This window comes from Myotis nattereri, assembly GCF_964212035.1.
Source record: "Myotis nattereri genome assembly, chromosome: 7".
Lineage (NCBI taxonomy): Eukaryota > Metazoa > Chordata > Mammalia > Chiroptera > Vespertilionidae > Myotis > Myotis nattereri.
Window position 1 is genome coordinate 31,506,428 of NC_138082.1, and position 14,108 is coordinate 31,520,535.

At 40.4% G+C, this 14,108-nt stretch overlaps 1 protein-coding gene across 2 annotated transcripts in view; it reads left to right on the forward strand.

Annotated features, from left to right (window-relative positions):
* DIS3L2 (DIS3 like 3'-5' exoribonuclease 2) overlaps nucleotides 1-14,108 on the forward strand; it is a 325,776-nt gene that overhangs the window by 61,358 nt on the left and 250,310 nt on the right. For both annotated transcript variants that reach the window (XM_081096258.1, XM_081096259.1), the window contains exons 5-6: nucleotides 4,753-4,806; nucleotides 8,475-8,576. In XM_081096258.1, coding sequence (XP_080952384.1) covers nucleotides 4,753-4,806; nucleotides 8,475-8,576 — 156 coding nt within the window. The remainder of the gene's footprint in view (nucleotides 1-4,752; nucleotides 4,807-8,474; nucleotides 8,577-14,108) is intronic.

Here is a 14,108-nt window from a genome sequence, read left to right on the forward strand (position 1 = left end):
AGATATTGAAATATTTTAAAATAGGATAGGATAATAGTTTTTGTTTTCTTTCAATACTTTGACTGATATTTTGACATTTCATTGGTATCAAATTACTGTCCACAGTGACTAAGAAATCTCTTCCCTGTGTTTGAACTGACCAGCAATAACTCATGATCATGTACATGTATTTTGGAAATTTTTTTTGTAACAAATCATTATATCAAAGAATATATGTCCTTTCTCCCTCTGTAGGTACAATGTTGTGAGGTTGTTCTAGGGGATGTTGGGAGAAATTGAGAGTATGGAATAGACAGTCTTGGAAGGGACTTAGGTTTGGGGTGATGACCAAAGTGACATGGATAGGAAGATGGTAGAATTGGTTGGTTTCCTAATCCTAGCTATTGCTATGTCTAAAGGTGGTTCAAGCTGGGCCCCCAGAGCTGCCCAAGACATGATGTCAGAGTTCCCCCTGGAATCAAATATTGGTGTTTTTGAACCTCAAAAGAAATTCTGATTCAGGAAGACAGGACAGGATAACCTAGTTTCTAGGACCTTCACCATTTGTTAGGAGTGAAATCAGCTGGAGAACATTTGGGTGTGAGTTAAAGAGAAGAATAGAAGTGACATTACAGTGGACTGTCCAGTCATTTAGAAGAAACAGATGACATTCTTAACATTATCATTAGGGGTGGTGGGAGAGCTTCAACTCTGCAGCCAATTAATTAGCTCAACAAATGTTTCTTGACTGCTTACTAAGTGCCAAACATAACAGAGAGGCAATTCACTGGGGAGACAGGCAAAAGCAAGTAAAGAAATGAAGAGGAAATTATACCTGTCACGAGTGCTGTAACTACCTCTAAGGAGGTAATCTCTCAGTTGAGATCTGAAGGGTGAGAATGAGCCAGCCATTTGAAGAATTAGGAGAAGAACATTATAGGCAGAGAGAGAGCAGTTAGTAGAAGAATAGCGAGCAGAAAAAGTCTTGGTGTTTTTGAGGACTAAGGAAGGAACCTGTTGGACATGACAAGCAAAAGGAATTACCATGTGAGAATAAGTTGGAGAGTTAGGCAGCTGCCAAATCATGTAGGGTCTCTGGACTGTGTCAGAGAGTTGGATTTTATTTAAAGAATGATGGAGAAGGAGGTGTCACTAAAGGGCATTAAGCAGGGGAAGCACATGATCTGTTTTATGCTTTAAAAACATCTCTGGCAGTTGTAAGACAAGTAGACTAGAGTGGAAGCTGGAGACCATGTAGAAGGCCATCAGAGTACATCCGGCAAGAAAATATGGAGACATGAACAAGGCGAGTGGCAGTGAAGGTGGAGAGAAGTGGATGGATGTGGAGCTAGAACTGGCTTGACATAGTAATAGATTAAATGTGAAAGGTGAGGCAAAAGGAGGAATAAAGGATGGTTCTTAAGAGTTTGAGTCAAGAAACTGGATGGATGATGTTGTCATTCACCAAGATTGGAAAGACTGAGGGTTGGAATATAGTTCGGTTTTTCTGTGGGAAGGGAGTTGATGGCATAAGTGAGCAAAGAGGCCCTGGGTGTGAGTATGGCAAACAGAAACAGTCTGTAGTAGTTAAGAGCAAGGTATCTGGAACCAGACTGCTTGGATTAGAATGTAGTGTGAAAGTGGGCACCTCTCAGTGTCTCAGTTTTCTGGTTTATAAAAAAGAGGATAATAGTACCTATCACCTAGGATTGCTTTGAGGCTTAAATTAGTTGAATAGATACAAGGCTCTTACAACTGTATGTGACATGTAGTATATTGGTATAAGACTCAGCGGTCCTCAACCTGTGGGTTGTGAACAATGAAAATACATCCTGCATATCAGATATTTACATTACGATTCATAACAGTAGCAAAATTACAGTTATGAAGTAGCAACGAAAATAATTTTATGGTTGGCGGTCACCACAACATGAGGAACTGTATTAAAGGGTTGTGGCATTAGGAAGGTTGTGTTATTTGTGATTGTTTTTATTGCTATAAGAGAAGCATCTGCTATTCAACTCAAGTGGTTGTTGCTGGATGGGATTAGCTGATTTTCAACAAAATCTAGAAATATATATATATTTACTAGAGGCCTGGTGCACAAAATCTGTGCAGGGGGGGCGGTGTCCCTCAGCCTGGCCTGCACCCTCTCCAATCTGGGACCCCTTGGGGGGTGTCCGACTGCTGATTTAGGTCCGATCCCAACCAGGAGTCAGACATCCCTCTCACAATCTGGGACTGCTGGCTCCTAACCGCTTGCCTGCCTGCCTGCCTGCCTGATCGCCCCCTAACCGATCCCCTGCCAGCTTAATTGACACCTAACTGCTCCCCTGCCTGCCCGATCACCCCAAACTGCCCTCCCCATCTGGCCCGATCACCCCAAACTGCCCTCCCCTGCCAGCCTGATGGCCCCCAATTGCCCTCTCCTGCAGGCCTGATCTCACCCCCAACTGCTCTCCCCTGCTGGCCTGTTCTCCTCCAGTTGCCCTCCTCTGCCGGCCTGATTGCCCACAACTGCCCTCCCCTGCTGGCCATCTTGTGGTGGCTATCTTGTGATGACATAAAGTGGCCATCTAGTGACGACATTGTGCAGTGCCATCAAGGCTTTTATTATATAGGATATGTGAAATTCCTTAGTTTTGAATATTCTCAAATATCCTGTAAGCCATGGAAAACATGTTTGTGATTGCCATGTTAGGCTACTTAGTCCAGTTGTGTGGTTTTTTTCTACAGTAACATTCAGCTCCTTGGGTTTAGTCATGGAGAAGGCAGATAGTTGGGATCAACTGGGAGTGGGGTTTTACTAGTTACATATAAGAGGAAGATTGGATTTAAGGCTCCAGGTTTGCAAGGGCAGGAGGTAATGGCAGGCCATGGCAATTAGGTAGTCAAGAAAGGGAGTAAGCATAGTGTGAAGATGATGAATGGTCAAAGTGTGGTCAGGTTCATGGGTTGGAGTTCTTAGTGAAGATGAAAAATTTTCGAAGTGGTGTTTCTACCGTAAGTGAGCTGGAAGGCCAGGAGATTTTAATCAGAAAGTATGATATTTGACTTTTTGTGTTTAGAGGTGGTGTGATTAGCAATGATGACAAGACATGGGGTGTGAACATGGGAGAAAGTGGCTAGGGTTGGGTGGAAGAAAAGGTGGCTAGAGTGACTGTTAGGGTTGCCTGGTCATCAATATGGATGTGAAGTCCCATTAAATGTTTATAGGATTGGGAATGAGCTATAAGTCAAAGCTTTCGTGAATCAGGGATATGATCAGGTTTGAAGATGACAGCCCTAGGAGCTATAGCAGGAGCTAATGGCATGAACTTCAAAGCATCTGTGGGGTTTGGAAGAGAACAGGGATGGCCAGGTTTCAATTAAGTCAAGGAGGTGCCTCCAGCTGAAAGTGAGCTGCATCCTCAAGGCATTCATGCTTTACTTCATTTTTAAAAATTATTGTTGAAAGTATTACATATGTCTCCTTTTTCCCCTATTGACCTTTCCCCGCCCCCTCCCGGCCCCCAGCACATGACCCCACCACCCTCTTATTGTCTGTGTCCAGAGACATAGAAGCATCAAATAGACCTTCAAACCTCAGAGGGAAGGCAGGGGAGGAGGCGTGGGGTAAGAGATCAACCAAAGGACTTGTATTCATGCATATGAGCATGACCAATGCTTTACTTCAAATTGGGCTGAGTTTGGTCATTACTCTCTCTTCCATATTATCTATCTCAGGGTTTTGAATATAGTCAGAATTCAAGAAGTAATTATTTAACTAAGGACTGAAGGAGCATTTGTAGTAGTCGTATTGGGATATTATTGGTAGTATAAACGGTTGCATGGAAATTTATAATTTAAACATGGTGGGCCAGTGAAAGAATTATTTTCTGCCCTTACCTGTTTTGTTAATTATGCGTCTTTGAGTCTTTCGACATTTTAGGGGGGAAATGTTATTTCAAACGCTTTCTCAAGATACTCTTTGAATCTGGCCCTTAGCAAAATAATGGCCTCCACCCATGTGTTCCATTGGCCTTCAGATGCAGCTGGGACGTGGGGAGGGTTACAACTTCCTGCAAGAGCCTAAAATACTGAACTGGTATTGAGCACAGCCCCCACCTGCACCCTGTGCATAAATAGAAGCAGACCCTGATTTGGTGCTGGAATAACATGAAGCTGAAGGCAGACTGGGTGGCCTGGCTATTGGAGCCAGGATCCCCATTTACATTAAGAGCTGGTTCTGGACCACTTTGAATTATTGACTCATTCTGCTCTGCAGAGGGGCTAGAGTAAAAAATTATGCATCTGATCCCTCGAGTCTAAGTATCCAGGTTGGAAATCAACCTGTATCACTTTGAAAATTGTCACAGAAACAAGCAATTGTGGAAAGGTCTTAGAGATTAAAAAGGCCATTATATAGTGAAGTGTAATTTCCTGATCACCTTGTTCTTAAAATAAAAGTTTGAATTTGAAGACCAACATATAGGGGCATATATAATCCCAATAGCTGCCACTTTCCCACTCCACGCCAGGCTCTGTTACTTCTTACCTCTACCTGTTCACAGCAAGAGCCAGTGTGAGCTTTCAGTATTTGATGGAACCCTATGTTACAAGTACCAATATAAATCATGTTTCATGCATTTAATGAGCAATTCTCATAATCTAACTTGTTTTCTAGATCAAACTGTTTAATTTAAAACTTTTTATTGGAGAATAAAATAAGTATAAAAAATCATACATGTATAACTTGTTGAAGTTTCATATATTTTTAATTTTATTTTAAAGGGTGTATTGAGAATTAATCCAAAGAAGTTTCATGAAGCCTTCATTCCTTCCCCGGTAAGTCCAATAATTTTATAATAAACTTAATTTCACATTCAATTTTTAGATGTGCTCTGGAACCGAAATAATATATTCTTACTAAAAAGCAGAGTAGTAAAACAAAATTGAGGACGGGCAAGGATTTGTTTCAGATTTAAACAAAATTTGCTTTTGGTTAACAACCCTTTCTGCCAGTCTTAAAATCACACTTCAAATGAAAAGGGTGGCATTTGTTACTAGGCTGCAGAGCAGCTGAACCCACCCAGACACCCACCAGTTCATGTAATTGGATGCCCTTGGTTTATAGCTTAAAAGGATTTATGGGTTTTCCACTGATTTATGTTAATCTTTCCTAAACAAATATTCTATCTACTTTCGTTCTACTGCATGAGCTAATCTGCACATTTGTCCAAAAATAATGTGTAATGCTTTTTTTTTCTTGGTCAGTTTCTCACATCACTTTTATGTAGGTGATAGGACTTGGTACAAGGCTTTTTACCATTGGGTCTTTATACCCTTCCTTATGTTCATGACTCATTTTAACAGGCTCTTTTCCATTAAAGGAAGACCACCCTGGCATATAGTTAGCAGCAGGCCTCTGAATAAGACTTGATTATACAAAGCTAAGAGAGCAGTGTTCTTAAATTCCTGACTTAACCATGACACCATAAATAGGATAGCAGTAGAATTATATATTTTTCAAGGCAGAAGATATTATAGGAATAAACTTTTGCTTATAGATGAGGAAATCATTCTGCTATTCGGTCGATTTACATATTGGGGTTTTATTATATAAGATGTCAGTTAACATCTATATATATAAAACCCTAACCAACAGGTCGATGGTTCAACCAGTTGACTGTTTGACCGGTTGCTATGACATGCACTGACCACCAGGGGGCAGATGCTCAATGCAGGAGCTGCCCCCTGGTGGTCAGTGTGCTCCCACAGTGGGAGCGCAGCTGCAGCCGAGCGAACCTATCCCACGAACCTCTCCTGCGTCCGTGGCAGCGCTACTGGGCGACTGCAGGCACAACCGGAGCAGCATGGCGTCCGGGCTCAGGCTCCTCCCTGGCTGCCTGCCGCTTTGCGCACTACTACATCCCTTGGGTGATGTCGGGCTGCCGGTTTTGGTCCGATCCCCGAAACCTGCAGTCCACCATCTCCCGAGGGGTCCCGTACTGTGAGAGGGCACAGGCCAGGATGAGGGACTCCACTGGTGCATGAATCCAATTACTGGACCTCTAGTATTTCATAATGTTACAGGACAGGTTTAGTGAGAATACAAGTGTAGTCATGTACTTCATAGATATTGTTGTTATTATAGTAACCTTAAGACCTGGTCTCAAGCTCAGTTTAGTTCTTTTATTCCCTTCTCCTCCAGAAGCCAAGGATTCACATTTATATCTCAAGTTTAGGTCTTACCCATTGGATTATATAAAAAGTATTACTGACACAAACAGCAAGTGTTGGTGAGGATGTGGAGTAAAGGTAACCCTTGTGTACTGTTGGTGGGATTGTAAATTGATGCAGCCACTATAGAAAACAGTATGGAGGTCCCTCAAAAAATTAAAAATAGAACTACCATATAACCCAGCAATTCCACTTCTGGGTATTTATCTGAAGCAATCTAAAACACTAATTTGAAAAGATATATGCACCCCTATGTTCATTGCAGTATTATTTACAATTGCCAAGATATGGAAGCAACCTAAGTGTCCATCAGTAGATGAGTGGATAAAGAAGATGTGGTACATATATATAATGGAATATTACTCAGCCATAAAAAAGAATGGGGTGACAGATGTTGCAGCCAGTTCACCTTTCACATCCAGAGCTGAACCTTTTGGCCTTAAAAAGTAGTTAAGAGGGATGATGCAAACTTTTAACATTGAGGTATTCCCATGTTTTGTGTCTTTAAAATAAGAGATTCTGCAATAGATACAGGCTTCTGAATGAATGAAGTAAGAGCTCAGTAGTGGGGCAATATTTATAGATTTGTGTGTTGTCTGAAGTTCAACTCAGCCTGCTTCTCTTGGTTTCCTGGGATAGAAATATGGCAATACCAGCATTTTACGTTTTAAATCTCTGAGCTGTCTAAGGGTGGTGTAACTGCTCATGAAAGAGGCATCTACTGCATGTTTTGACACATGATAATGGGTAGGATGACCTACATGCAGACAGCTCTTTTTTCATTCTTAGGAAGCCAGAGATATCCTATTGCTTTATAAATTGCAGAAGGCAGTGATTGATGGTGGTATGTCACACTTTAGTTGTTCACTCTCTGGTTGCCTCTTTCTTGCTTGTCTTGAGGTCAACTGTGGTAATTCTGTCTTTGTAGCTAACATGGTAGCTGTCCCTCAGGGACTAGGGTGGGTCAGGTTTGGCAGAGTATGTAGGCATAGCTGCCAGCCCATGGCTAGAGTGGAACTTGAACAGAAAGACTGTTCTAAAAGATCTCTAATGATTTGTAACCAGAAACTGTAAAAATTGCTGAGTGTCTAAAATCCCGTGGGGGTGGTAAATTTGGAATGCTAATTTTAACTTTGACTAACATGTCATAGTAATCACCTGTAGTTGTCTGTTGAGTGTTTAATCCATTCTATAGCATCTATATTAGAAAATTTTGAGTTTCCAAGCCTGTTTGCTATTTAAGAAAAATTAACGTTTTATTTCTCTCTTATCCTCTGAAAAGAAGCACGTAGTATAAACTTGTGGAATGATAAAAGAATAAGAGTACATGTTTGCATGTTTGTTGATGAAACATTTGGAAAATACTTAATTTTGTCACTTAACTGTTGAAGGCATGCTTTTTCTTAGCTATGTTTTCCACTTAAGTATTTTTGTAAAATTTGGCTTATTTTTGTAACGTAATCTGGCACTGATTTAAGTTTAGCAATCGGTACCTGCAGAGTTCACTGGGGCTACACTGCTGAAAGTGGGTTGTTTATAAGCATGTGATTGAGGGTGAAAGTACCCAAGCCTTGTTGCATTCACAGCTTACCCTGCTCCTAGGTCAGTGAGATAGGTGGAACATGAGAATGCTTTATGAATCTCATTTACATTCCTTTTCTTTCTATCTACTTTGCATCCATAAAAACAATCCCAATTTTCTTTCTGCCACTTTTCTGGGGGGAGATTTGGGGGAGTAGGATTTTGCTGGCTTCCTCTTAGAGAACCCACATTCTAGAGCTGCTCTAGCTCTCGATGTTCTTGAGGGATTATATGTTGTTCTGTTTTCTTGAAAACCTTCTATTTTTTTTAACTCTTACCCTTATTTAAAAAAAATTTAGCTGATGTAGAAAAGATATCAGCATGCTTTATTTTATTTAAAACGTAAAAAGGATAACCTAAGGATAACCTACTCCTTTCTTATTTCAGTTATGAAAGCATGCAATCCTAGTTTTTTGCTTCGTGTGTTTTTTGTTTGTCTTTGACCTGCATGTAGTAGATTTTCTCTTACTTGGTGATTTGTTAGTATTCTGTTAATCTGCTCTTATGTGTTTGTCACCATTTCTGTTAGTTCCAAAGGGACTGAGCTCCCTCTAGGTCTGCTTATGGCTAGGCACTAGTGTTCCTATTAAATCAGTGGACAGATTGTGGAGTTCATAGTTTTTAAACCAAGGAAATAATTTTTGGTTCCAAGCTTTGGTAAGCTAATTATTTTATTTCTTTCTTCAACCTAGGATGGTGATAGAGACATTTTTATTGATGGGATTGTTGCTCGTAATAGAGCCTTGAATGGGGATCTGGTGGTCGTGAAGCTGCTTCCAGAGGAGCAGTGGAAGGTGAGTTAAATTTTCATTTTCTAATTATAGACTTCTCAGGGCCTTTTGCATCCATGGTGCATCAGTGAGTAGTTATGGACCCCTAAGGCCCTGTGGTTGTCTCAGAAACAGGCCACGTAATGCTTAGGACATAGAAGCATCTGGTGAGCAGACATGGAATGATTTGAGTTGTTTTCCTTGCTCTCTCCCCTGTGATTTGTCTTTCCTGTCACATGCTTTGCAAATTATATAACCTCTCTATGCCTCAAATGCCTCTCCCATAAAATGGGAATGATCATAGTACCTACTTCCTAGGTTTGTCATGTGGATTAAATGAGAATACCTGTAAAAATCATAGAATGGTGCCAGATTAATGGTAGCAGTTCTTATTAATAACAGATCTAGAAATGTGGGAAGTATTACCTTATACCAGAGCTTTGTTGAGGCATAAGTTTAATTCATTTTTATCTGACTGGGCTAGAATAATTGAGTTAGACCAGTGTGCCAGGGATTTGTAGGGTGTAGGGAAATTAATCATAATCCAAGATGACATAGTTCTTGCCCTCATAGAGCTTTTAGTCTGGTGGGGAGTACAGGCAGGAAGAGACACATACTAATTGCACTTATACAAATTTAAGGATACATTTTTCTTAAATCCTCACCTGAGGATATGTTTTTTATATTGATTTAGAGAGAGAGAAAGGAGCAGATTGAGAGAGAACATTGATCAGTTGCCTCCTGTATGTGCCCTGACTACACCAACCATGGATCGAACCTGCAACCCTAGATATGTGCCCTGACCAGGAATCGAACCCCTCACTTTTTTGGTGTACAGATGACACTACAACCAACTGAGCCACCCGGCCAGTGCTAAGGATAATGTTTATTAATGCTGTGAAGTTAAGTATAGAGTGTTTTATGAAAGTGAATTATTCTAATCCAGATCCCTGCTCCCCTAGTGTGGATATAGTCTCCTCCTCTGATTCCTTGAAAGCACAGTTAAGTCTTGGCTCCAGGTCCGAGGGACATAGATAGATTTAGTTTACTTTCTCTTTTCTTGAAAGCATCATTTAGCACAGTGTTGACCAAGTCCAAGAAGATAAGAGGAGTGCATTAAGGCCAAGCCAAAGGGTTCGAGCCAGAGGAAGTATTCTTAGAGGTCATTTGGTAAAGTAAAGAGACAGCATTACAATTAAGATGAGCCAAAGAAGGGCAAGAAATATGGCTTTCTTTGACTTAAGGGGTGATAGTGGGTAGAATTGAAAGAAACGGAAGAGTTGGGTAGGTCTAGAGCTGACTAGGTGTTGATTAGTGAAGAACACCTGTTGAGCTCTGCAGAGGTTGCTTAGAGGAACAAGGCCAAGTTGCCTGGCATTTTTATTGTCCTTGGCTAAAATAAACAAGCATATGAATAAATAAATTGGTTACTTGTTCTTTACACATTTCTATTTAAGACGAGCAAGCACATCCTTTCCTGGTATAGTCAGAAGCACTCTTGCTTTGGGCAAGAAGCCTAAGAACATGGGGGTAGGCTGGAGTTGAATGGGTTTGTTGTTGTTGTTGAGTTCTAAAAGGACAGATTTAGGACTTGGTCATTCTTATTTCTGCCTTGGTGCCTTTACTTCTAGAAAAAAACCTATACCCGCTTTAAGACTCAACAAAGCAAAGTTGTGGTTTTCCCTAAAACGTCTTAATTTTGTGGATTTCTGATTCACTGAAACTAGTTAAGCAGATAAGAATTTGCAAAAATTCTTATAGTATTTCCACAGTCAAAACATTCAGAGTACGTAGACACAACCTGTTGCTTTTCTATTTTACAGTTAATATCTGTAAAAGATTGGCATGGATAAAAAGAAGAGCCTAGACTGGCCAGGAGGACCCTGCTGGGTTGCTGGTAGGAGTAGAGAAGGGGCAATGACAGAAGGCCAGCCTGGGTGTGTCTATAGGTCCTCTTCCACTTTCAGCAGACTTGAAATGTAGAGGGATTCCTAACTTACACTGTTTCTGTGGAGCCCCTAAGGGTCTTCACGTGACTGCCTGACAGTTGCTTTAAAAAAAAAATGCTTACCCAAGGACATGTGTTGTTTTTTTTAAAATTGATTTTTAGAGAGAGGAAGGGGGAGAAGGTGGGGGGAGAGAGACAGACAGACAGACAAACATCTATGTGAGAGAGAAATATCGATTGGTTGCCTCCCCTATGTGCCCCAACCAGAGATCGAACCTGCAACCTGGGTATGTGTTCTGACTGGGAATCGAACTTGCCACCTTTCTGTGTACCGGACGACACTCCAACCAACTGAGCCATACCAGCCAGGACGACAGTGGCTTTTTATATTAAAGTCAGCCCCAGAAGATCTGTCTCTTAGAACTCATTAGTTAGAATATTTCATAGCTTCCCATTCTGAAGAGGGGAGCTCTGTTGACTGCAGCCCACCTGTGACAGTTATTGATGATAAGGTCAAACTGGAGAGAAGAGAATATTCAGATTGCCATCAAGAATCCCAGACATGTAGAAGCTCAGCATCTCAAAGCATACTGGTCAATTGTATTACAGGTTTGTTAGTACAAAAGCATATTGTTATCAAAGGAATCTGTAGTCAATGGTGTGAACAAATGTGATTTAATTGGATTATTCGTCTTTGCTTCTTTATACTTGTTGTGCTCACCCCTCTTGGGTATGTAAACTATAGGGCCTCTGGGGTTTTGGAAAAAAACAACAGTTCTTTTAGCTATTGTAGTAAACAGTCAATTTATTTCACAGCATGTTTTTTTGTTTTTGGGGTTTCTTTTTGGCAAAATAGATAGCTGTAAAAGTAGCAAGCTGTGAGCCAATATAAAAAACAATTTGCTCGTATATAACAATTTTAATTTCAGAATTATTCCACATTTTTAGTATTTATGTATATTTTTGTTACAGTCATCTAATGAAGGATAATTGAAGGGCAAATGATAGTTTATTTTCATTTTGTCAGTTGAGAAATTGCCTTCTCTGAGAACTTGGAGTTTTTGACAGAACCAGGGAGTAGAATCCAGAATCCTTTGACTCCTAGCTTACTATTCTTTTCTTATTTTTTTGAGTGAGTGCATGTGTATTTTTCTAGGCTGAGCATCTGTGGCTTTCCTCAGGTTTTTAAAACAGAGGGTTGGTGCATGTTGCTCAAATAGTTAGGAGCCATGATCCTGATGTTTCTGCCTGCAGCAGTGCAGGGTACCAGGGGCTTCTCATCTTCCACCCATCTTGCTTTGTGCTAGATATTGGAGGTACAAACTCCAATAGGTTATAGGCTTTGCTCTTAAGGAGCTCCTAGGCTGTATGGAAAGGGGATGGGAACAACTGTATTATGGTTTGCAAGATAGAAAGAGAAATACATGTTTTTATAGAAGCATGAAACTCTAAGTGAATTGGGGAAGGTCCACATAGAGGAGATTACATTTGAAGGATGGGAATGGAGAGGAGAGAAGATTTGTTTTGTTTTAGGAGGAGAGTGGGGCTGAGAATGATTTGGCAAGAGATGATTATGAAAGTTCCCCCTTTGAGGAGGAACGTATGGAATAAAGCTCTCTTCCTGCCATGCCGTTGGCTAAGTGCTGCTGCCCCTCAACCAAGTCTCCTAGACACTGGCAAGAGCAGAGTTTGCTAACTGTTCTCTAGAGCCCGCCCTCCTGGAAAATCAGCATCCTTGGCCCCCTTTGCCAGAAGCTCACAGAATACTGTACTTTGCTTTGTAAAATCTTCTATTTGTCATTTATTTGATCTTCATCCTGTCTCTTCCATTCTTTTTTCTTGTTCTATTCTTTCCTTTTCCAATCAAGTTAATCTCCCATCACTGTTAAACAACCTTGTCTTTCATCTTTTTTTGTTAACTAAAAAAAGTGTATTCTACTGTTTTCTTTATCTTAATACTTTATTTTTTAATCTTCACCTGAGGACATGCTTAGGGAGAGGGAGAGGAAGAGGGAGAGGGAGAGGGAGAGAGGGAGAGAGAGGGAGGGAGGGAGGGAGGAGAGAGAGAGAGAGAGAGAGAGAGAGAGAGAGAGAGAGAGAGAGAGAGAGAGGGAGAGAGAGAGAGACCCACAGCCAACATCATACTCAATGGACAAAAACTAACACCATTTCCCCTAAGAACAGGAACAAGACAGGGTTGCCCACTCTCACCACTCCTGTTCAACATAGTACTGGAAGTATTAGCCATTGCAATTAGACAAGAAGAAGAAATAAAAGGCATCCAAATTGGAAAAGAGGAAGTAAAACTGTCCTTATTTGCAGACGACATGATATTATACATACAAAACCCTAGAGACTCCATCAAAAAGCTACTAGACTTAATACATGAATTTGGCAATGTAGCAGGATACAAAATTAACCCCAAGAAATCTGAGGCATTTCTATACACCAATAGTGAACTTTCAGAAAAAGAGATTATAAAAACAATCCCATTTACCATCACACCAAAAAAATTAAGCTACCTAGGAATAAACTTAACTAAAGAGATAAAAGACCTCTACTCAGAAAACTACAGGACGTTGAAAAAAGATATAGAGGAAGACATAAACAGATGGAAGAACATACCATGTTCATGGATTGGTAGAATCAACATCATTAAAATGTCCATACTACCCAAAGCAATCTATAAATTCAACGCACTTCCCATTAAAATACCAACGGCATACTTCACAGATCTAGAATGAACTCTCCAAAAATTCATCTGGAATAAAAAAAGACCCTGAATAGCTGCAGTAATCCTGAGAAAGAACTAAGTAGGTGGGATCTCAATACCAGATATCAAGCTGTATTACAAAGCCACTGTTCTCAAAACTGCCTGGTACTGGCACAAGATCAATGGAATAGAATAGAGAGCCCAGAAATCGGCCCGAACCAATATGCTCAATTAATATTTGACAAAGGAGGCAAGAACATACAATGGAGCCAAGATAGTCTCTTCAATAAATGGTGTTGGGAAAATTGGACAGATACATGCAAGAAAATGAAACTAGACAACCAACTTACACCATACACAAAAATAAACTCAAAATGGATAAAGGACTTAAATGTACGACAGGAAACCATAAAAATTCTAGAAGAAGCCAAAGGCAACAAAATCTCAGACATATGCCGAAGCAATTTCTTCACTGATACAGCTCCTAGGGCACTAGAAACTAAAGAGAAAATGAACAAATGGGACTACATCAAAATAAAAAGCTTCTGCACAGCAAAAGAAACCATCAACAAAACAACAAGGAAACCCACTGTGTGGGAAAACATATTTGCCAATGTCATATCTGATAAGGGCCTAATCTCCAAAATTTATAGGGAACTCATACAACTTAACAAAAGGAAGTTAAACAATCCAATCAAAAAATGGGCAAAGGATCTAAATAGACACCTTTCAAAAGAGGACATTCAGAAAGCCAAGAGACATATGAAAACATGCTCAAAGTCACTAATCATCCAAGAGATGCAAATCAAAACAACAATGAGGTACCATCTCACATCTGTCAGAATGGCTATCATCAACAAATCAACAAACGACAAGTGCTGGAGAGGATGTGGAG